The following is a 22336-nucleotide window of genomic DNA, read 5'->3' as shown; positions in this document are numbered from 1 at the left end:
TTCATTGATTTCTTCCACCCCTACCCCTTGCCTGACTTTGGAAGCATTTCTTCCTCTGCATTTTTTTGGGATAGTTTGAGAAGGTTAGGCATTAACTCTTCTTTAAATGTTTGGTAGGCTTCACCTGTGAAGCCTTCTGGTACTGGACTTCTGTTTATTGGGAGTTGAGGGGTTTTTAAATTACTGATTCAGTTTCATTCCTGGTAGCCAGTCTGTTTATATTTTCTATTTCTTCTTGATTCCATCTTGGGAGATTGTACATTTCTAGGAATTCATCCATTTCTTCTATATTGTCCATTTTATTCACATGCAGTTGTTTCAGAAATCTTTTATGATCCCTTGTGTTTCTGTGATGTCAATTGTAACTTCTCCTTTTTCAATTCTGATTTTATTTATTTGAGCTCTCTTTCTTTCTTGATGAGTCTGGCTAAAAGTTTATCGATTTTGTTTATCTATCCAAAGAATCAGCTCTTAGTTTCATTGATCTTTTCTACTGTTGTTGTAACCTCTCTTTCACTTATTTCTGCCCTGATCTTTATGATTTCTTTCCTTCTAACTTTAAGTCTTGTTTGTTCTTATTTTTCTAGTTCCTTTAGGTGTAAAGTTAGGTTATTTACTTGAATTTTGTTTGTTTGTTTCCTGAGGTTGGCTTGTAATGCTGTAAGCTTCCCCCTTAGAACTGCTTTTCCTTTGTCCTATAGATTTTGGATTGTTGTGTTTCCATTTTCATGTGTCTCCAGGTATTTTTTTGATATCCTCTTTCTTCATTAAGCCATTTGTTTTTTAGTAGCATGTTGTTTATCCTCCACATGTTTGATTTTTGCAGTTTTTCCTTATAGTTGATTTCTGGTTTCATAGTGTTGTGGCTGGAAAAGATGCTTGATATGATTTCAATTTTCTTAAATTTACCAAGGCTTATTCTGTGGCCTAGCATGTGATCTATACTGGAGAGTGTCCGTGTGCACTTGGAAAGAATGTGTATTCTGCTGTTTTTGGATGGATTGCTTTGTATATATCTATTAAGTTCATCTAGTCTAATATGTCATTTAAGGCCAGCATTTCCTTATTGATTTTCTGTGTGTGTGATCTGTTCATTGATGTTAGTGAGGTGTTAAAGTCCCCTACTATGATTGTTACTGTCAATTTCTCCTTGTATGTTTGTTAAGATTTGCTTTATGTATTTAGGTACTCCTATGTTGGGTTGTTGTTATATCCTCCTGTTGGATTGGTCCCTTTCTACTTAGTAATATCCATCTTTATCTCTTGTTATAGTCTTGGTTTTAAAGTCTATTTTCTCTAATATAAATATTGCTACTCTGGCTTTCTTTTCATTTTTTTTCACATGGAGTACCGTTTTCCATTCCCTCACTTTCACTCTATGTGTGTCTTTATATCTGAAGTGAGTCTCTTGTAGGTAGCATATATATGGGTCTTGTTTATGTATCCATTCAGTCACTCTGCATCTTTTTTTGTTTGTTTGTTTGTTTTTGTTTTTGTTTTTGTTTCTTTTGCGGTATGCGGGCCTCTCACTGCTGTGGCCTCTCCCGTTGCGGAGCACAGGCTCCGGACGCGCAGGCCCAACAGCCATGGCTCACGGGCCCAGCCGCTCCGCGGCATGTGGGATCCTCCCAGACCGGGGCACGAACCCGTGTCCCCTGCATCGACAGGCGGACTCTCAACCACTGCGCCACCAGGGAAGCCCACTCTGCATCTTTTGAGTAGAGCATTTAGTCCATTTACATTTACTGTAATTATTGATAGGTATGTACTTACTACCATTTTGTTAATTGTTTTCTGGTTGTTTTTGTAGTTTTTTTATTCTTTCTTCTTTTTATCTCTTCCCATGTAATTTGATGACTATCTTTAGTGTTATGTTTGTATCTCTTTCTTTTTTGTGTGTGTGTATCTATTATAGATTTTTGGTTTGGGGTTACCATGAGGTTTATATATAGCAATCTGTATATATTTGTGATTATTATAAGTTACTGATCTCTTTAAGTTCGAACACATTTCTAACAACCCTGCATTTTTACTCCCCCCCCACCCCATGTTAATGTTTTTTGGTTTTTTTTGTTTGTTTGTTTGTTTTTGTGGTACACGGGCCTCTCACTGCTGTGGCCTCTCCTGTTGCAGAGCACAGGCTCCGGACGCACAGGCTCAGCGGCCATGGCTCATGGGCCTAGCCGCTCCGTGGCATGTGGGATCTTCCTGGACCGGGGCACGAACCCGTGTCCCCTGCATTGGCAGGCAGACTCTCAACCACTGCACCACCAGGGAAGCCCCATGTTAATGTTTTTGAAATCATATTTTATATCTTTTTATTTTGTGTATCCCTTAACTACGTACTGTAAAAATAGGTGATTTTACTACTTTTGTCCTTTAACTTTTCTGCTAGCTTTACAAGTAGTTGGTCTACTACCTTTACTATATATTTGCCTTTACCAATGAGATTTTTCCTTTCATAATTTTTATATTTCTTGTTGTAATCTTTTCTTTTCCACTTAGAAAGGTCCCTTTAATGTTTCTTGTAAAGCCTGTTTAGTGGTGCTGAACTCTTTTAGCTTTTTTGCTTGTCTGTAAAACTTCTCTTTAAATCTGAATGATAGCCTTGCTGGGTAGAGTATTCTTGGTTGTAGGTTTTTTCCTTTCATTACTTTAAAATATGTCATGCCACTCCCTTCTTCCTGGCAAAGTTTATGCTGAAAAGTCAGCTGATAGCCTCACAGGAGTTACCTTGTACATAACTGGTTGCTTTTCTCTTCCTGCTTTTAGGAGTCTCTCTTCATCTTTAATTTTTACCATCTTAATCACAGTATGTCTTGGTGTAGATATCTTTGGGTTCATCTTGTTTGGAACTCTCTGTGTTTTCTGGGCTTGGATGTCTGTTTCCTCTAAGTTAGAGAGGTTTTCAGCTATTTTTTCTTCAGATAAGTTCTTCCCCTTTCTCTCTCTTCTCCTTCTGGTACCCCTGTAATGCAAATATTAGTAAATTAGTATATTAGGACTTAGAGGTATCTTTAACTGTTCTCATTTTTAAACGTTGTCTTTTCTGTTCAGCTTGGATGATTTCCACTACTCTCAGTTTACTGATCTGTTCTGTATCTTTAATCTGTTGATTTCTTCTCATGTATTTTTTATTTCAGTTATTACATTCTTCAGCTATGTTTGGTTCTTATTTATATTTTCAAACTCTTTGTTAGACTTCTCACTATGTGCATCCGTTCTTCTCCCAAGCATCTTTGAGTACCTTTATGATCATTATCTTGAACTCTTTATCAAGTAGATTGCTCATCTCCACTTATCTTAGTTCTTCTGGTGTTTTATTTTGTTCTTTTTGGGAACACATTCCTCTGTTGCCTCCTTTTGCCTCTGTCTCTGTTTTTTATTTCTGTGTATGATATTAAGTAAGTCAGTTACATTTTGCAATCCTGGAGAATGGCCTCCTGTAGGAGACTTTCAGTGGGGCCTAGCAGCATACTCCCCCCTTGTCACTGGAGCTATATGCTGTAGAGGTGCCCCCTATGTGGGCTGTATGGGCATTTCTGACTACTGTGGGCACACTAGTAGGCAGAGCTGGCCCCCAGATGGCTGCCAGGCCCTGCCTCATGCCGAGGCTACTGCCCCTCTGGTGGGCATGGCCTGGTCCTGGAGAGGCTGGCTGCAGGGCCCTGGAGGTTCTGGGCTGGTACCAGCCTGATAGGAGGTGTGGCCAAGTCATGGCATGCTGCGCCAGGTATCCAGGGGGCTCAGGCTGGTGCCACCCCCCTGGGATGAGCAGTACTGGGTCCCAACATATCTGGCTGCAGGACCCAGGGAGTCCCAAGGCTGTTATTGGTCTGCTACTGGGCAGGGAAGCACCTGGTGCTAATGAGATAGAGGGAGGACCCCAAAATGGTGCTTGCCAGCACCAGTGTCCTCATGGCAGAACAGGTGCCCCCAAATGGCTCCCATTAGCATCTCTGTCCCCAGAGGGAGTCCCAGTTCCCTTCTGCCTCCCTGGAAGGCTCTCCAAGACCAGCAAGTGGGTTGACCTGGGCTCCTTTCATATTACTACCTCTGCATTGGATTTCAGAGCATGTGAGATTTTGTGTGAGTCCTTTAAGAGTGGAATCTCTGTTTCCTATGGCCCTCCAGCTCTCTGTATGCAAGCCCTGCTAGCCTTCAAAGCCAGATGTTCTGGGGGCTTGTTTTCCTGGTACAGGACCCCCGGGCTGGGGAGAGCCCAGTGTGAGGCTCAGACCCCTCGCTCCCTGGGGGGAATGCCTGTAATTGTGATTATCCTCCCATTTGGGGGTTGCCTACCTGGGAGTTTGGGTCTTGCCTGCACTGCATCTCTGCTTCTCCTACCCATCTTGTTGTGGTTTCTTCTTTATATCTTTAGTTGTTGAAAATCTTTTCTGCTAGTCTTCAGGTTGTTCTCATTGATAGTTGCTCTGTACATAGTTATAATTTTGGTGTGTCCAGGGACTTCCTAAACTCCACCATCTTGGTCATTCCTCTATTTCTAGTTTTTTGATGGTAGCCATTCTGACAGGTGTGAGGTGATATCTCATTGTGGTTTGATGTGCATTTCCCTCATGATTAATGATGCAGAGTATCTTTTCATGCACCTATTGTCCATCTGTATGTCTTTGGAAAAATGTCTTCCGATCTTCTGCCCATTTTTCAGTTCGAGTGTTTGGTTTTTGCTAGTGAGTTGTATGAGTTCTTTATATTTTGGGGGTAATAGCCACTTATCAGATATGTGATTTGTAATATTTTCTCCCATTTAGTGGGTTGCCTTTTCATTTTGTTCATGGTTACCTTTGCTGCACAGAAGCGTTTTACTTTGATATAATCTTACTTGTTTATTTTTGCTTTTGTTTCTGGTGTCAAGTTCAGAAAAAGCATCTTTAATACCTATGTCAAGGAACTTACTGCCTATGTTTTCTTCTAGGAGATGTATGGTTTCAGGTCTTAATATTCGTCTCTAATCCATTGTGAGTTAATTTTTGTGTATGGTGTAAGAAGCAGTCCAGTTACATTTTTTTCAACACCATCTGTTGAAGAGACTGTCCTTTCCCCATTGAATATTCTTGGCTCCTTTGTCATAAATTAATTGACCACATATGTGTGGGTTTATGTCTGGGTTCTCTGTGCTGTTCTGTTGATCTATGTGCCTGTTTTTATGCCAATACCATACTGTTTTAATTACTATAGCATTGTAATATTGTTTGAAATCAGGGAGCATGGTACCTCCAGCTTCATTCTTCTTGCAAAGATTTCTTTGCCTATTTGGAGTCTTTTCTGGTTTTATGTAGACTTTAGGATTTATTGTTCTAGTTCTGTGAAATATGCCATTGGTATTTTGATAGGGATTGCATTGAATCTGTAGGTTGCTTTGGGTAGTGTGCACATTATAATGATATTCTTTCAATCCATGATCATGGACTGTCTTTCCATTTATTTGGGTCTTCTTCAATTTCTTTTGTTAATGTCTTGTAGTTTTCAGCATGTAGGTCTTTCACCTCCTTGGCTGTATTTATTCCTGGATGTTTTATTCTTTTTGATGCCTTTGTAAACGGGATTGCTTTCTTAATATTTCTTTCTGATAGTTCATTAATGTATAGAAATGAAACAGAGTTTTGGGTGTTGATTTTGTATCCCATGACTTTACTGAATTCATTTTAGTTCTGATTTTTTGATGGAATCTTTAGGGTTTTCTATACATAACATCATGTCAGCTGCAAATAATGATGGTATTACTTCTTCCTTTCCGATTTGGATACCTTTTATTTCATTTTCTTGCCTAACTGCTCTGGATAGAACTTTCAATACCATGTTGAATACTGTCGACAAGAGTGGGCACTCTTGTCTTGTTCCTGACCATAGAAGAAAAGCTTTCAGCTTTTCACCATTGAGTATGATGTTAGCAATGGGTTGTCATATATGGCCTTTATTATGTTGAAGTATATCCCCTCTATATACCCACTTTGCTGAGACTTTTTATCATAAATGGATGTTGAATTTTGTCAAATGCTTTTTCTGCATTTGAGATGATCATATGATTTTTATCCTTTATTTTGTTAATGTGATATATCACATTGACTCATTCATGGATGTTGAACCATCCTTGCATCCCTAAACTAAATCCCACTTGATCATGGTATACAGTCCTTTTAATATATTGTTGAATTCAGTTTGCTAATATTTTGTTGAGGATTCTTGCACTTAACGTTCATCAGTGATATTGGCTGTCATTTTCTTTTCTTGTGGCATCCTTGTCTGGTTTTGCCTTTAAATAATGGTTTCTCCTTTCTGGTACTCACCTTACTTTTCTATGTAATAAACTTCTCTATTAGAATGTGTGTGTGTGTGCATGCGCACGCGTGCACATGCGCGTACACACACACAATTCAAAACCCTCACCTCTTCTTCAGTAAACTTAATAATGCTCTCTGCTAAACTAGTCCTGCACTTCTAATTCATGTCTCATATTGTTATTAGATCTCTTATGTGTGTATGTGTGTGTGTGTGTATATATGTATATATTTCCACACACACTAAACTGTAAGCTCCAGGAATGCCTTTTCTTTTTCGTTTAATTTTATTAATACTTTATTTATGTCTCAGGACCTAACATAGTGTCTGACCCTTGGTTGATACTTAATAAAAATTTGTTCACCATGGCTTTGTTATTTTATTTCTAAATTTAATGATTGTGACAGATGCTTGGATAGATCTTCTATAATTTAATTTTTGAATCAAATTTTTACACTTCTAAGTGGAGCAATTTTATATCTATACCCTAGGCCCATACTGCCATTACTTGTTGACTGTTTTTGTCTTGTCACCTCAAACAGATATCTAAAGCCAGAGTACCATATTCTATCCTAAAGTAAAAACTACCTCCAGCTTTTCCTCTGAAACTGCCTATTCTGGTGGTGCTGTTCTTCTTTCAGCCACAACCTAAGACTCATCTTTATATCAGCTTTATTCCTCACTACCTCCCTCCTCTCAACATCACTCCAGTCAGCAAAAATTGTTGTTCTTCAAATAATTATTTTTTGGTCCATGCTTAAGTAAAGGATGACAGGATATTCTGGCAGATAGAATATTGATTTTTTTATTTATTGAAAATGTCTTATATGAAGTATATTAGTAGGTTTTATTGTGTTCAAGGAGGAAATGACATATTTATTTAATAAACCCTTTGCTTTCTTTTCCTCAGATTGATGCCTCATCATTTACGTTGACATTTTTTGGTCAAGGATACAGCCAAGGCTTTGGTCCTGATAAGAACAAACCAAATATCAGAATTTGTACTCAGGTGAAAGGACCAGGTATTTCACATGTGACTTAAGAATGCTTGGGAGTTTTACATTGTCTTAAGCTATAAAGTGGTGTGCTATTACAACAGTTTCTTTTTAAAGTTTATTTGTTTTAGAAATAAATTTGCACAAATTATTTAAGTAATAATGATAAATAATTCTGTTAAAAGAAGGATTGGAATTATTGGTATCATTCAATTTTATTGTTGTGTCCCTCTATCTGTTTTTTTTTTTTCTTTCAGTATGATTCAGTAATTCTGAATGGAATTTTTAATATTAAGAAGACAAGGGGCTGATTGATATTTATCTGTTCTATTCTTATAGTCAAGGGTCACTTTAAAGCAGTGTAGTTATAACATAATCAAAGCTGTGATCCAAGCTTTCTTTGGAGTCTGGACCACCCCTGACATTGTTTGTAAAGTGTGTGCACATGTGCATTTTTCTGGGCAAGGTAAAAGTTTTGATAGATTGTTAAAAAGAACTATCACTCCAAAACATTCAATAACTTATGCTATAGATTTTAGAGAACTGTACAGAGACAATCCCACTTGTGAATTATAGTATAAGTTTAATTACCATCATTCCTAATAGATCACGGGGGGTCTATTGTGCAGTTTTAATCAAGCCCAATAGCAAAGATATCTTTGCATCTTGCCTTTTTTTCAAATTTCCACTTGGGTTTTTAAGAAAAGCTATGTTCTTATTTAACATGAATATAAACACTAATGTTCTCCTTGTTTATAGACTTCTTTTAAAGTTACTTCTTAAAGTTAGACTTCTTTGAGAGTTAGTTGTTCTTTAAGAAATGGAGTCTTTTTTTAAAAGTGAAGTTTGGTGTATTTGATTGATAAAGATCAGTGTAGTGTATGAATAGAGAAACAAGAAACCTAGGATTATTGGTAAGAGTGTGGACTTGAGCCGGCTACCTGCATGTGATTTTGTCTCAACCACTACCTAACTTTGTGAATTTGAATGAGTCTCTTAACCTCTCTATGCCTCAGTTTCCTCATCTGTAAAATCAGTATAAAATAATACTAGCCTAGATTGTTAGGAGAATTAAATGAGTTTAATGGATTTAAAGCACTTAATACAGTTCCTAACACTTAATAAGTACTATATAAATGTTGTTATTTTTGTTATTACATGAACAGAGTATTTATTGAGGAAATTCTGTACACTGATACTTAGATATAAAATCTACCATTTGATTTTTGGGTGTTGTTGAATGCATATTTTATGAATACGTTCTTTTTCTTTCATCACCTGTTATCTGCAGAAGCTGGCTATGTGGCTACCCCCATAGCCATGGTCCAGGCAGCCATAACTCTACTAACTGACGCCTCTGATCTTCCTAAGGCGTAAGTCTGGTTTTCTTCAAATTTGAAGATATCTTTTTCATTTATGTTGTATTTTAGCTTATCTTGGTTCAGTTTTCAGGCATTGGGTTTGTACATAAGCATTTACAGTACCTTTGATCCAAAGACAGAGGTAAACTTAATATTTTGAGAAGGACAGTTCCTTATTGGCCTCTAGGAACAGTGCAGAAGTAAATGAGAGGAGACAGAAAAGTTTGAGAGCCATGCTTCAGTTCCTCCTGAAAATAACTCAGATCCAAAGTCAGCTACTCAAAAAAAGGTCCCTGTAGTTAAATGTTATTGGCAGGAGCCCCTAATCCATGCTGAATGATACCCAGCTGGCAGTGGGAGCCTTGACCCCAAGCATGAGTTGATTCATGGCATCCTGGCTAGAAAAGTTTCAAGTGAACTATCTTTCTGAAGCATATTACCCTAAAAGCATGTTACCCTAAAAGTAGGCCAACTTTACAAATGAGCATAGGCCTGCAGGCTTAGAAACAAATAAATTTAGGTCTGACCTGAAACAGTAGTAAGTAATAAACCTAAAAATTATATAAAGTGAAACTTAATTAAATTTTCTTCAAATATTTGTATACTCTTTGAAAATATTTAGCATTTTCTAAATGTTACCCATTACATTTAAAGAAACTTCTTTTTCACCCAAATTGTCTTGTTTATGCTTTAGTAATAATTGATTACCTAAATTTATTTTGCCCATGTGCATATTTAGTCCTCCTGAGTCTAAGGGCTGACTTAATAAACAGCAGCTGTTACTTGGGTTAATAACCCTCAGTGTGCCCCTTCCAACACACACACCAGTATTATGGAAACAGTCTCATTAGTCACTGAACCAACCTCGACGGGTTTGCTGGGTACTAGTTTACTCTTGAATAATAGCTACTTGCTCATTTGGCTGATTTTAGGAATGGAACCAAAAGCAGTCCATGATGGAATCAAGAATCAGGTTTTCATAAGCTCTGCACTGATTCGATAGCTAGTCCTCCAGTAAATCACACTAGCAGAGGAAAGGGCTGGAGCTGGGCTTTGTGCACTGTTTCATCTTGTTATTGTCTTACAGGGGTGGGGTCTTCACTCCTGGAGCAGCTTTCTCCAGAACAAAGTTGATTGAGAGACTCAACCAACGTGGCATTGAATTTAGTGTCATTAGCAGCTCTGAAGTCTAAACATTTGAATAATTAACCGAAGTCATAAAATGCATGAATTAACAGCTTTTTAATTTGATATTTGAAATTCTTCTATAAGCCTGTCTGACTATATGAGGAAAAGATTGTCAAATCTAAAATATGTATACAGTAAAAGCAGGGAATTGTACTAGCTTACCCTAAATTTCAAATCTTAGCTGATTTTTGTGATTTTATTGCTTGTGAGAAAAAATTAATATTTGACTGACGTTTTCATTGAAGAATTCAAGGTCAGTTTTTTAAGTGAGCTGGAAGATCAGAGGGTGGGATGGGTGGCTCTCTCTGTGTGGCTGACACGCCCAGGCTGGTGGTCATGTAAGACGGCAACTGCTCGTTTCCTTGCCATGATATTGAATGGGATGTCACTTCCCCATGAATTTCTCTGCATAGTGTAGGCCTTTGCCAAATGAAACTGCAGTTTTTGCTATTTTAGCCTACTTTTTCACCCATCCACACTGACTGATTTTGGACTCTTACCTAAGTTTAATAATAAAGGATTGTCAATTGAACAGTGGTTCTGTGTTTGGACGTGCCTGTGTATTTGAGTAGTGGTAGAAATGTGCTTCATAAGTGGTCTGTGTACTGCTAACAATTGGGCTTATCATTCATTTTCCCTGGTTCTGTACCTGTGTGCCTTAGGTTTAAGGATATAGCTGGTACGTTTCTATTGATTTTCACTGCCTAAGCAAAATTTTTCTCTAATTTACTTTTTATATTTTAACCAGGTTTCCACTGAAGCCCAAAAATAAGGCAAAGGACTTTTCCTTTTGTAATAAGCATATAATAAAAACACATAAGTGTTCTGTTTCATTCATTATGTAAAGAGGACAGCCATTGCCTTCATGGAATTTCTACTCTACAGTGAGAGGCATGACATTGATAGGAATCTTATTCATGTTGGGAGGTCCGTCTGTGCTGCCTGTACAGAAGAGAGGGTCTATTTAACTTGAAGAGGGAGATCCTTGGTCATAGTACTGTCCATCCTAACTTTGCTTCCTCTGCCCAGGGCTGGTCGAATCGGGTCTCAGCTGTGGACTAATTTGTGAGGCCTTAGAAGAGGTTTTATCATCTCTAAAATCAGGAAGATGGACAGGAGCAAGAGATCTCATGACTAGCTGCATATCCGAACCACAAACAATATAGGTTCCCCAGCGGACCCCAGCAGTTTGCATTCGGGAGGTGTGACGGTTGGGCCCTAGGAATCCGTGGCTTAGATCTGCACTTGGGAGCTACTGGGTGAGACTCCATGTGCATCTTTCCACTTTTGCAACGTGTACTGTGTTGTGCTCTAGTGTTGATGCTGATATATGACCACCTGTGTGACCCTGTCCTCCAGCTTGAGGTACAAGTGTCTCATCCTGATATTCTTTCTAACCCTCCAAGGCTCCACCTGCTCACTTGCAGAAAGTATATTTACTTGCCTCAAGCAAATTGTCCAAGAACTTTAAGTCTCAGTCCAAGAGGTAGAAGTCGTTCCTGCTTCCCAGGGCCTCACTGCTATCCTGCCTCAAGGACAAAGGCTTTCCTGGATTCTGTGATGCTTTGCTGACCCTTGTCCCTGCCATCACCAACATGGAGCTCCACACTTGGGCTCCAAGGTTACAGGTTATTTTTTAGTTCATGTGCATACATTCAGCCAGGACCTGAGCTACAGGCAAAACCCAAGCCCCTCCCATAAGCCCTTGGGTCCTGGTAGTAAGCTGAAGTCACCAGCCCAGATGCCTCTGCCTTCCCAGGGAGACTCCTCTTGGAGCCCTTGAGAGCGTCTCCTGCCAGTAGAGTTTCAGTGCCCCTAACTTTATATTTTAGGGAGCAAGTATTGGAGTTGTCACCTCTATTGCCTCCTTCCTGTTCTTATGCAAATCAGTCAAACTGCTCCTTGGGACAGTCCTGCATATTAAGACCCCAGGCCTTTGGTTAGGAATGCAGTCACAGAGTCAGCCCACTGCTTAGAGTGGCCTGGACAAGCCTCGTTTTTTTAACCTTAAAGCCTCAAAATGGGGAAAGTAATAGGGCCAAATTCATAGAATTATGGTGAAAATTAAATGAGCTCACAGATGTTTAGCACTTAAATTAGTGCCTGGCACACAGTAAGCAGTGGATAAGTCTCTGTTATTGCTGATATTGTTAGTCTGTCTGAGGCCGCAAAAGTTTTCTTTACAAGCCTTTCCCCAGAGCACTCAGTGCCCGTGGGTCCTTAACTAAGACTCATCAATCAGTTCTTTGTGGAATCAAGATCTCTTCGAGATTGACTAATTCCCAGCAGATGTCATAGTAAATCTTAATCTCTGCCACCCCAGGCCCTTGCACTGAACGGGTCCCACAGTACAGGCACTAACGATGCTTAATGAATTGAACCTATTTCAAATAAACCTATGAAGACAGAAAATAAGTGGATGTAGAATATCAAATTTGTTCAGAACAACGATACAAGATGAGGGGCGTGAAATAACCATTCTCTAGGTGAGACAGCAAGAAACTTATCAAAAGAGCTTTTATTTGAAGTTTGGAGCTGTTGATCTTGAAAATATTAACAGCAGTTGTTTATCAATTCCTTCTGTGTGCCAAGCACATTCTAAGTTCTTTATATTCTTTTATATTTGTTAACCATCTGCAGTAAGTACTGTTACCATTCCCCTGTAACAGATAAGGAAAGAGACTTAGAGAGGGGAAGTCGTTTTCCCCAAACCACACAATTGATTAGTGATGGATTCAGCCCCAGGCATTCAATCCCAGAGCTCAGAGGGCTGACCATTCACCTTTCATATTTTCCACCTCACCTTCACCCTGGTTATGGATTCATTTTTACATGATTTTAAATCAAATTGAAGAAGAGTTTTGCTTAAAAGTGGTATAATAGGTTGAGTGAGTGGGAAATGGGTTGACTAGGTTGAGTCCACAATTCAGCTCTGAGAGCCAAGTTAATTAAGCTTACTAGCTGCACAGATAATCTTTACAACTCAAAGCTCAAATGTTTTCAGTTGGTGTATCCTCACTATTCCATATGCAATAAACATTCTCTCTTCTTTTTCACTATAAGAGCAACATCATTTTTCAGTTTCCACAAGCTGGATTCAAGTAGGTCCCCAAAGTCCTTTAACATTTGTGACTGCTGGTGTACAAATGGTCGAAGCATTTGATCGTCTTCCTAAAAATAAAGAAAAGAACAATATTGTTGTCAAACCCAAGTTCGTTTGCCCGACGCACAGTGAGGCCAAACTGAAATGGTGGAGTTTGGAGCAGAGAAACTTGTATTAGTCAAGGAGGCACCAACCCCAAAGATGGGAGACCTAGACTCGTCTCAAATCCATCTTGCTGGCTGGCCAGGGGCGCAGGGTTTTTAAAAAAACAAGTAAAGGGGAGGGGGTCTTTATGATTTCAGCTTTCCTGTAAGACTTCAATTGCAGACTTCCCAGCACTGTCTTGGGACTCGTTGTGTCTGTCATTGGTGAATGTGATTGATCTGTGTGTTCCTGCAAAGCAAACTAGTAAATCATGGTCTTGTGATCCCTTAACTTCTTTTTAGGAGAAAGCAAAAACAATGGTTGAGGCATTTTGTTATTTACTTCGTGATGGTTCAGGAGTTTCAGTTCTTAATTGACCTTCCCAGTGTCACCAGTTTTAAGTCCACTTGGGGCCAGCCAGTTGAAATCACAGGACATTATCTCCACAGTTTGGGGTCATAAGTCAAGGCATTACTTTAAGCTAACAATCATGGAAAAGATTATGTTGGGCTTGCTTTTCCGTTGTTTCTGCATTCCCTCACTTGCCTAGTTAATAACGGCTTGAATCTGCTCTTTGGAACTCAGGGAAGGTCTAGGAGATGAAAGACTTTCTATAAACAAGAAATGGGGGACACAGAGGGGATTTTGTACCCAGGAGGGCCCCGCAGCATCCTGCTCGGTTTCAATATTAGTGGACTCACTTCATTACAGTAAAAGTACTGTGTGTGTACATGAGTGGGGTGCCCAGCGAGTTCTCCCTTTGGGCCAGAAAGCTGCATTTGAAAGCTGCTACCAGAGACGACAAATCACCTAGGAGCATGTCCTGTTTCAGGAAGGCTGCCTAAATGACCCTTTACTTACTGCCAACAGGGAACATTGGTGAGATAATCCAAATATTTGAGATTGGTATGGTATATATTCTTTTAATACTGTAGAAGTTCTGAGGTTTGCACAGGACCATGTTGGGTGGGGATTCTCCCACTGAGAGTTGGCTGATGTGTCCCCTGCCCCATAGGAGCAGGTATCCCTGAGCAGGGATTGCAGGGGCCCACTGTGGGCCAGAGCGCCAGTGAGCAACGGTGGAGGAGGTGACGGTGCTCACAGAGATGCGAGCAGGCAGGGGGCCGATAGTGTGTCGTGGCATCTCATTTTAGTTTCTGTTTCCCTGATTATTAGTGAAATGCCTGCTCAGATACTTTGGCCATTTTTTCCAGTGTGTTTTCCTACAAAGAGAAAGAGTTGTCTTTCTCTTATTTTAAAAGTATGTAGGGACTTCCGTGATGGCGCAGTGGTTAAGAATCCGCCTGCCGATGCAGGGGATACGGGTTCGAGCCCTGGTGCGGGAAGATCCCACATGCTGCGGAGCAACTAAGCCCGTGCGCCACAACTACTGAGCCTGCGCTCTAGAGCCGGTGCTCCGCAGCAAGAGAAGCCACTGCAATGAGAAGCCCGCGCACCGCAACAAAGAGTAGCTCCCACTTGTGGCAACTAGAGAAAGCCTGCGTGCAGCAACGAAGACCCAACGCAGCCAAAAATAAATAAATTTATTTTTAAAAAAGTATGTAGTTGTTTATATTTTCTGGATACTAATCTTCGATGATAAATAATACACATAGATTCTCCCAGGTTGTGGCTTATAACTTTATTTTTAGTGTGTTTATCACACTGGTTTTTCCTTCTTTTTTATTGTGAGGTGTACAGACAAAAGACTACCCAAAGTGTATGCATAGGTACAGTTAAAGTGAACATACCTGCTCAAGAAAACACACTGCGTCTCGAGCGCCTCCTGGTCACACCCATTTCTCTACCCCCAGCAGCAACCACTAACCTAAATTGTGTGATAATCATTTTCTCGCCACCTAGAATGCAGCCCTAAACAGTATATTTTGCCTGTCTTTTGGCCATTTGTGCCATAAATTACTTATCTTCTGTGGGTGTACATTAAGATATTTCCATTTGGGGGCTATTATGGAAGATGTTGTTAAAATACAGCCAGTGCACGAATGCTTGGGTTCCTACAGAATTTTTCAGCTGGTCCATCATCTGAACTGCAGAAGAGAAAATGACTTGAGTGACTATTTTCCCAGTTCTCTCAAGAATGGTGTCTAACTAGTACCATTCTAGATAGGTAGGAGAGAAAATTCATTACATATGTAGGATGCCTAGAAAGGTGGTTCTCAAACTTGAATTTAAGGCAGAATCATCTGGAGGACTTGTTAAAGCACAGATTACTGGACCTCACACCCAGAGATTTTGGTTCAGCAGGTCTGGGAGGGGACCCTGGAATTTGCATTTCTAACAAGATCCCAAATGATGCTGAAGCTGCTGGTGAGAAGACCACACTTTGAGAACCTCTGCCTCAGGGCATTAAGGTGCAGAGAAGTGCAGAACCAGTTTACTCTGGAGAAGAGCAGTTGAGTTGCAGGCTTGCAGGGTAGATGCATCTTTGACTTTTATTAGATAAACGGCAAACAGTTTTTTAAGTGGTTGTACCGATTTATACTCCTTCCAACGTGACATGAAAGTTTCTGTTGCTTCATAGCTTTACCAAAACTTGATATTTTCAGATGGAAATTTTTGCCAGTATGGTTACTTTATACTAGCATATCACTGGTTTCAATTAGTGTTTCCCAAATTATTAAAGAAGTTAAGCACTTTCTCATATATTTATTGGCCTTTTTGGTTTCCTCTTTTGTGAAGTTCCTGTTCGGATCTTCTGACCATTTTTTCCTACTGGGTCAAAATCTATCTCTGTTTTTCTTTTTGGTTTGTAGTAGTTCTTTATTTTGGATATTAGCTCATTATATATTAAATGTGTTGCAAATGACTTTTCCTATCCCTTTCGACTTTGTTTTGGTTTCTGGACCAAACTTCACAATTTTAATGTAGGTGAGTCTATCAATTTTTTCTTTAAATCTAGGTATTTTTCTTGTCATGTTTAAATCCTTTTCCACCATGAGGTCATGAAGATGTCTCCTAAAGTATCTTCTGTAAGCGTTAGGGGTTTACCTTTCATGTATAGGTCTTTAATTCTCACCTAAAATTGACTTCTAGGTATAGTTTTAGATAAGACTCCAATTTCGTTTATCTTCATGTGTATTCTGAATGCCCTGAACACTGTTTATTGAAAAATCCATCCTTGCCACACGCATCTTTGGTTCCACCTCGGTCATATATGAAGTCTCTAATTCTGAGTGAATCTATTTCTTGGCCTTCTTTTCCTTTGGTTATCTTACCTACATTTGGGCAATACCTTACCCTCTATTACAATAGCATTAAAATAAGCCTTGATATACAGTAGGGCAAGTTCTCTACCTTGTTTTTGAGCCTTGGATTTTCTCGGCTAATCTTTGCTTTTGCGATTCCATCTAAATTGTAGGATCGTGTTGTCAGATTCCATTACATTTTATTGGGATTATATTGAATCTCAAGAGACTTGACAGATTTACAGTAGCAAATCTTCCAAACCATGGAGCCATGGCATGTTTCTCCATTTCTTTAGATCATCTTTAACATCTCTCAGACAAGCTTTAAAATTTTCTCCATAGAAGTCCATACTTTATGTTAGCTCTAGGCCTAAGTACTTCTTACATTTGATGCAATTATAAATGCTATCTTTCATTTTAAAAATTTTGTTCTATTGCTGTTATATTCAAACATAATTAATTTTTAAATATTGATTTTTGTATCCAGCAACCTTGTAATTTATAAATTCTTTTGGATTTTCTATTTACATAAACATGTCATCTGCAAATAATACTAGAGGCATCATGGTGTAGTGGGAAAGAGTATAGACCATGGAGCAGTCCTGGGTTTGGAGCTTGGCCCTGACACTTACTAGTTGTGTGTCCTTACATAAGTTACTTAACCTCTCTTGTGCCTTAGATCCATCAACTGTATAATAAACCTAATGATAGTACCTACCCATCAGGTTGTTGCGAGAATTGAGTCAGTAAAGGTAAAAGCACTTAGTATTACATAAATGTATACTGTTATTATTATTACCTTTTTTCCTTTCCAATCCTTATACCTTTTATTTCTGGGCTTGCTGCACTGGCTAGAACCTAAAGTACAATGTCAAACAGAAGTGAAGATAGCTGGCATCGGTGATTTACTGTTAAGATTATGCTTACTGTGTGTTCGTTTAAGATTGCCTTTATCAGATTAAGTCATGTCCATTTTATTTCTAGTTTGCTAGAAGTTTTTATCGTGGTAGGATGCTGAATTTTATCACATGCTTTTTTTGTATATATTGAAGTAATCATGATTTTTCTCCTATAATATCTTAATGTGATGAATTATATTTATTTGGTTTTATAATGATAAAGTGAACTTGCATTTCTGAGATACTCTGTACATAATAAAGTGAAGGAATATCAGTGCTGCAGTGGCCATGGCTGCCTTGAACCAGCCAGATGTACACTAAAGTAAAAATGGGAGCAAAGATGGGTGGAGCCCCGAAAGCAGCAGACTCACAGTGTTCTAGGCCTCAACCTGCTCTTCGGCTTAAACACACCCATGTCCCCACGCTCGGGAAATGCAGTTCTATCAAACAGCTGCATTTAATGGAAAGAAATTCCTTTTGCTCCCAGGATTCTGGTTACTTACAGGAGGTTTATAATGTCTCAATTTGAGAAACTGCTCTCTTGCCACATTCATGCTTTGGTAGAACACCTTAAGAGCTTTGGCAAATTCTCTGTCATAGCTGGCTTGCTGGGTGTGCATCTGATTAATCTCTCTGGCTGCTGGCAATTGTGCTGTCATCCCAGTTAACTTCAGGGTATTGGAAGGCTTATGTGCTGAGGTTGAAAGATAACATTTATTTATTCATCTGTTTATTTATCCAGATATTTATATATTTAATTATCTTGGTGCATTTTACTACATCAGCATTTATCAGGCACCAATTTGGACCCATTCAAAGAAATCTTACAAGGAAAAAGGAGAAAAAGTTCCCCCTCTTTTTTTAAACTGAAACAAGATACTAACTCATTTAAAATCTCATTTCTTAGAAAGAAAATACACATCACAAATGTAGGAGTTTAGAGAAAAGCTAAACACCAAGACTTGAGCGGCCTCTTACCTTGTTGACTAGAACCAGTTTTCTCAAGAGATTCTTTAAGAAACACATGTTCCTCTCTGAGCACTCTGTTAATGTTTCTGAGCAGTTCTGTCTCCTGTTCTACCTTGAGCAGTTTCAGATAAAGTTCTGGTATCTGGTTTGATGTAGTCTACAAAAAACAGGTCAGTTTAGCCTTTTGCTGGATTATTTGCATACCCTTGGAGAGTGGCAGTTGTTCCTACCATGTGAAAACTACGTGGGGTGGAGGGGTGTGGTGACCAGGGTTTAAGACCCTCAGGGTTCACAGGAATAAATCAAGTAAAAGGTTTTTTAATGGGAAGGAACACTGATGATCCCCAAGCAACTGTCATCGGAGATATTTTTAGTCATCTGTGACAACTATTTTTAATGTCACTTAAGTATACACACCTGGCCCTTATCCATCACAGCGGATATTTTCTTGGTGTCCACCATGATGTGGCCTTCACCTGTGACCATGAGGTCTGGCTGAGAGCAGCTCAGTTCGGCACAGCCTTCTGTAGTGTGGAGGAGACACCATCAAGGAAAGAAATGTCTCAGTTGTCCAGCCCCCATGTTGTGTGAGGAGATTTAAGCCATATGATCACCTGTGGACTAAAACCCAGAGGCCCAAGGAACGATAGCTCTTGGCCACTGCTGTCAAGACCCTGACCACCTCCCTCCATCTCCCTCCTCTGCAGCCCTAGGTATACAGACATGCTATCTGACTGAGGAATGCACCATGCAAAAGAGGAAGTAAACGTGGTACCTTGAAGGCCCCATAAATCAACAATGAGAGCTTTTGTCTGTAAATAATTCAGAAACTCCTGAGATGCATTTAAGGCTGTAAATTGGACAGTCTCTTCAATTTGGGGATTCAGAATTTTCCATACAGGCTTGGTATGTAAAGTGTTTGGAAGATCATAAATTCTGTACCTGAGGCAAGAACAGAAAACATAACTTAAAACCATAAGGGATACATTTGTAAAGAAAAGTATCAGGTGAGCCAAAGAATTATAGCCTGCTTTGGTTAGGTGATAAAAGGTGACCTATAATTGATTCTTGTGATTGCCACCTCCAACATCTCAGCTATTCAATGTGGGTATCATCATTACATAGATAATATTAAATGTCTAACAAAAAGAGAAAAGGATTTTGATAAATACTTTCCACTTAGATAATCTAAAATTGTTAATTTTCCACATGAGGTTGCAGTTTGTTTTTGCCCTTCAAAGCCTGCCTTTTTTATTGCTTTATCTTTTAATATCCTTTTAGCTTAATTAGTTTAAGCATATCTGGTGCCTCTGCCATATTGTAATACAGTCCTTTTGTTTCCAACTAAATAAAATAAACCCAATCGTCCTACTTAGATAACACAGTTTTACTGGATAGTCTTTCTGATAATTAAAATTTCTGACTCTTTGCTTCAATTACTTAGGAGGATCAGTACGCACTGATCACATTCCACTGACCTGGAGGGGCATGCGGCTTATCTGTCTGTTAAACAGTTGGAGGAAATAGTCATTTGGGGGTTGAACAGGCAAAAAAACTTAAGAAAATGACATGATAGCTCATTCTTAAAACTTGAGGAAAGACTCCCTCCCACCAGGGCCCACAAAGTGGGCAGTTCGTGTTCAGCAGCTCTGCGGGGCAGGCTGGTACCCCATCTGAACACCCCGCTCTGCATCTTTCTTTAGCCACTTGGTGCCAAGGCACCGCACAATGCAAATCTGGAAATCCATTCTCTTGCCCAGCAGCTCCAGTGGGTCAATAACCACATCCTCCTCGCCACGTGCTCTACAAACAGAGGAGGTAAACATTGTCACAGGTTAGCCTGGGTCCAAGCAAGTTAGGACTGTGATGTCAATGGGAATTACATAGACTCCTAAGAGATGGCCAGATTCTCTGAAGGAAGGATGGATAATGTTACCAGCAGTAGAATTCATTCATTCAAGAGACATATAACAACAGCCCACTCCATGCTCTAGTACTTCAAGGTAAGATATGGACTGTCTCAAGGAGGAGACAGGAATATAACAGCTTCTTGCAGTAAATGCACCCACATGTGGGTGCCAAACTAGCATTGAAGATTTAGGTAGGTTCCCAGTGGGATAGAGGGGCTGCCACCCAGAGGAAGCCAGCTGGCTGCCCAGATGCAGCCTCTCCGGGTGTCATTTACCTCGGTGAACTCCTCACGGTCTAGGGTCAACCCCAGGCCCTCAGGCTCAGAACCCAATAGGGACAGCTTTCCAATAGGGGACCTCTCTCACAGCAATGAGCTCACAAAGATTGAAACCTGTAAACTAGAATGCTACTTTATTGATTCAGAGTGGGAAATATAACCATCAGGCAGCCTAGAAGCCCGAGGTAGCAAAATGACCAAGAAGTTTGCTTAGAGTCCCAGTAAAGACAGTGAGTCAGTGGTCATCTTGGTCTTTTAGTCACAGCACTTCGCAGTTTTCTTGCTCCCTTCTTCAGCCTGTTTCCTCTTCAGAAAGAGAAAAAGATTGCATCAGGTACCCATGAGGACCCTGGCACCCAGACCAGACCTCCTGCCAGCCTCTTTGCTTAGAATTGCTAAGAGACTTTAGCTTTTGTAAAAACTCCCTTAACTGCCTTTGGCCCAAAGAGAGAAAACAGATGAGACACCCTGAGGGGACAGTAAAGGTAATGGAGTGGAGTTAGAACAAAGGTTGGATAACAGCTCAGAATGAGGCCACATAAGGAAACAAAGACACCACAGTTCCTTCCTTGAGAAAAGGAACAAAGAAATTACCAGAGTCTGTGCAGGGAGATAGGCTGAGCTACAAAATGAGCTTTCTGCTTCTGGCTCTTGGGCCTCATCAGCAGGGATGAGGATGAGCACTGGAAAGAGCAAGTGGGTGTGGTGGGTGCCAGACCTCACGGGCGCTCTGGGCAAGGGGGGGGGTGCGGGTGGCTGTGAGTAGAAGGTCCTACAGCACCCTTGGCTTCTCTACCAACCAGGTCTTTTGGTTCATGTCCACGTTTCCTTCTACTATACTCCTGCCTCTTTGCAGGATATCCTCCTCACTCCTTTGGTCCCCTAGGGCAGTGCTGGGCTGCTCAAAGGCTGCTGGACATGGGATTTTAAGTATTCCAGGTCAGCTGCTTTGGCTGCCATGGCAAAATCAGATTTGATAAAGCCAAATTATGAATGAATGAGTTCATTCATTTGCCTCACGAATGACCTCTTCAGGGTACCAAGCTGACCACCCCCCTCCAGGAGAACTCAGGCGTGCTATGAGTTTTCTGTGTGACCGACCCAGAACTAGACAGGGTGGCGGAGGAGATACCCACTGTCCTGTCGGGGAGCAGGGGCCCATGTGGATATGCAGCACTGCATCTTCTAGCCTGTCACAGTTCAGAAACTCCACTTGCTCTTCGAACTTCATGCAGTAGGCAAGTGACTGGAGCCAGATGTGAGCTGAGCCCAAGTGGATGACCTCAGCAGGATCCCAGAAAGGGTCATCTTCCTGAGCTACATGGCTATCTTCTCCATCCAGAAAACGCTGGTAAATTTCCTCCATTTGGAATTTCCTATTGATAAACTTGGCTTTTGACCAAATCCACACCTGGAAACACAAAGGTAGGTCGCCAATATTTGATTCCATCTGCTGCTCTAACGATTAATTTCTATGATTTTTCCCAGCATGCTGTCTCTGATGGGCTGGATTTTGGGTACCCAAGACCAATAACACTCTCATCAAACTTAGCTTTGATGAGGTCCTTCAAGAGCACTACATTCATTCCTGACCTATTTACTTCAGCATTGCTGGATCCCAGGAAATGACTTAGAAGAAATGATGGAGTTAGAAAACAGACCCTCCCAGGAGAAATGAAGGTTTGGGCTTGTTGTACACAGAAGAATGACCCTCAAAGGTGTCCATGTCCCAGTCGCTGGAACCTGTGAATATGTTACCTTATGGCAAAGAGGAATTAAGTTTGCTTATCAGCTGACCTTAAAATAGGGAGATTAGCTTGTATTATCCAGATAGGCCCGGTGTAATCACATAGCCCTTAAATGTGGAAGAGGGAGGCAGAAGAGGGGGTCAGAGAAAGAGAGATGGTGATGGAAGCAGGGTCAGAGGGATGCTATGTGGATGACTTTGAAGATGGCCATGAGCCAAGGAATGTTGGTGGCTCT

General features: G+C 40.2%; 2 protein-coding genes across 2 annotated transcripts in view; one reads left to right on the top strand and one right to left on the bottom strand.

Moving 5' to 3' along the window:
• The window catches only part of SCCPDH (saccharopine dehydrogenase (putative)), a 38550-nt gene extending 28174 nt beyond the window's left edge, over positions 1–10376 (top strand). Inside the window, exons 10-12 of the mRNA XM_082615002.1 lie at positions 7211–7322; positions 8587–8668; positions 9744–10376. Of these exons, the coding sequence (XP_082471128.1) occupies positions 7211–7322; positions 8587–8668; positions 9744–9849 (300 nt within the window). The 3' untranslated portion in view covers positions 9850–10376. The remainder of the gene's footprint in view (positions 1–7210; positions 7323–8586; positions 8669–9743) is intronic.
• Positions 10377–10776: 400 nt separating this feature from the next.
• LOC309799236 (kinesin-like protein KIF28P) lies at positions 10777–22058 on the bottom strand. Its single transcript, XM_082612215.1, has 7 exons — positions 21490–22058; positions 19834–19968; positions 18941–19107; positions 18583–18689; positions 18146–18322; positions 17700–17864; positions 10777–13015 (listed from the first exon to the last, which is right to left on the bottom strand). The coding sequence occupies exons 1-7, from the start codon at positions 21801–21803 to the stop codon at positions 12863–12865; spliced, it is 1218 nt and encodes a 405-aa protein (XP_082468341.1). The 5' UTR covers positions 21804–22058; the 3' UTR covers positions 10777–12862.
• Positions 22059–22336: the final 278 nt, after the last annotated feature.

The sequence above is a fragment of the Mesoplodon mirus genome, assembly GCF_964341445.2.
Source record: "Mesoplodon mirus genome assembly, chromosome: 3".
Lineage (NCBI taxonomy): Eukaryota > Metazoa > Chordata > Mammalia > Artiodactyla > Ziphiidae > Mesoplodon > Mesoplodon mirus.
Note: the sequence above shows the minus strand (reverse complement) of the source record. Positions and strands in the feature narration are given on the sequence as shown.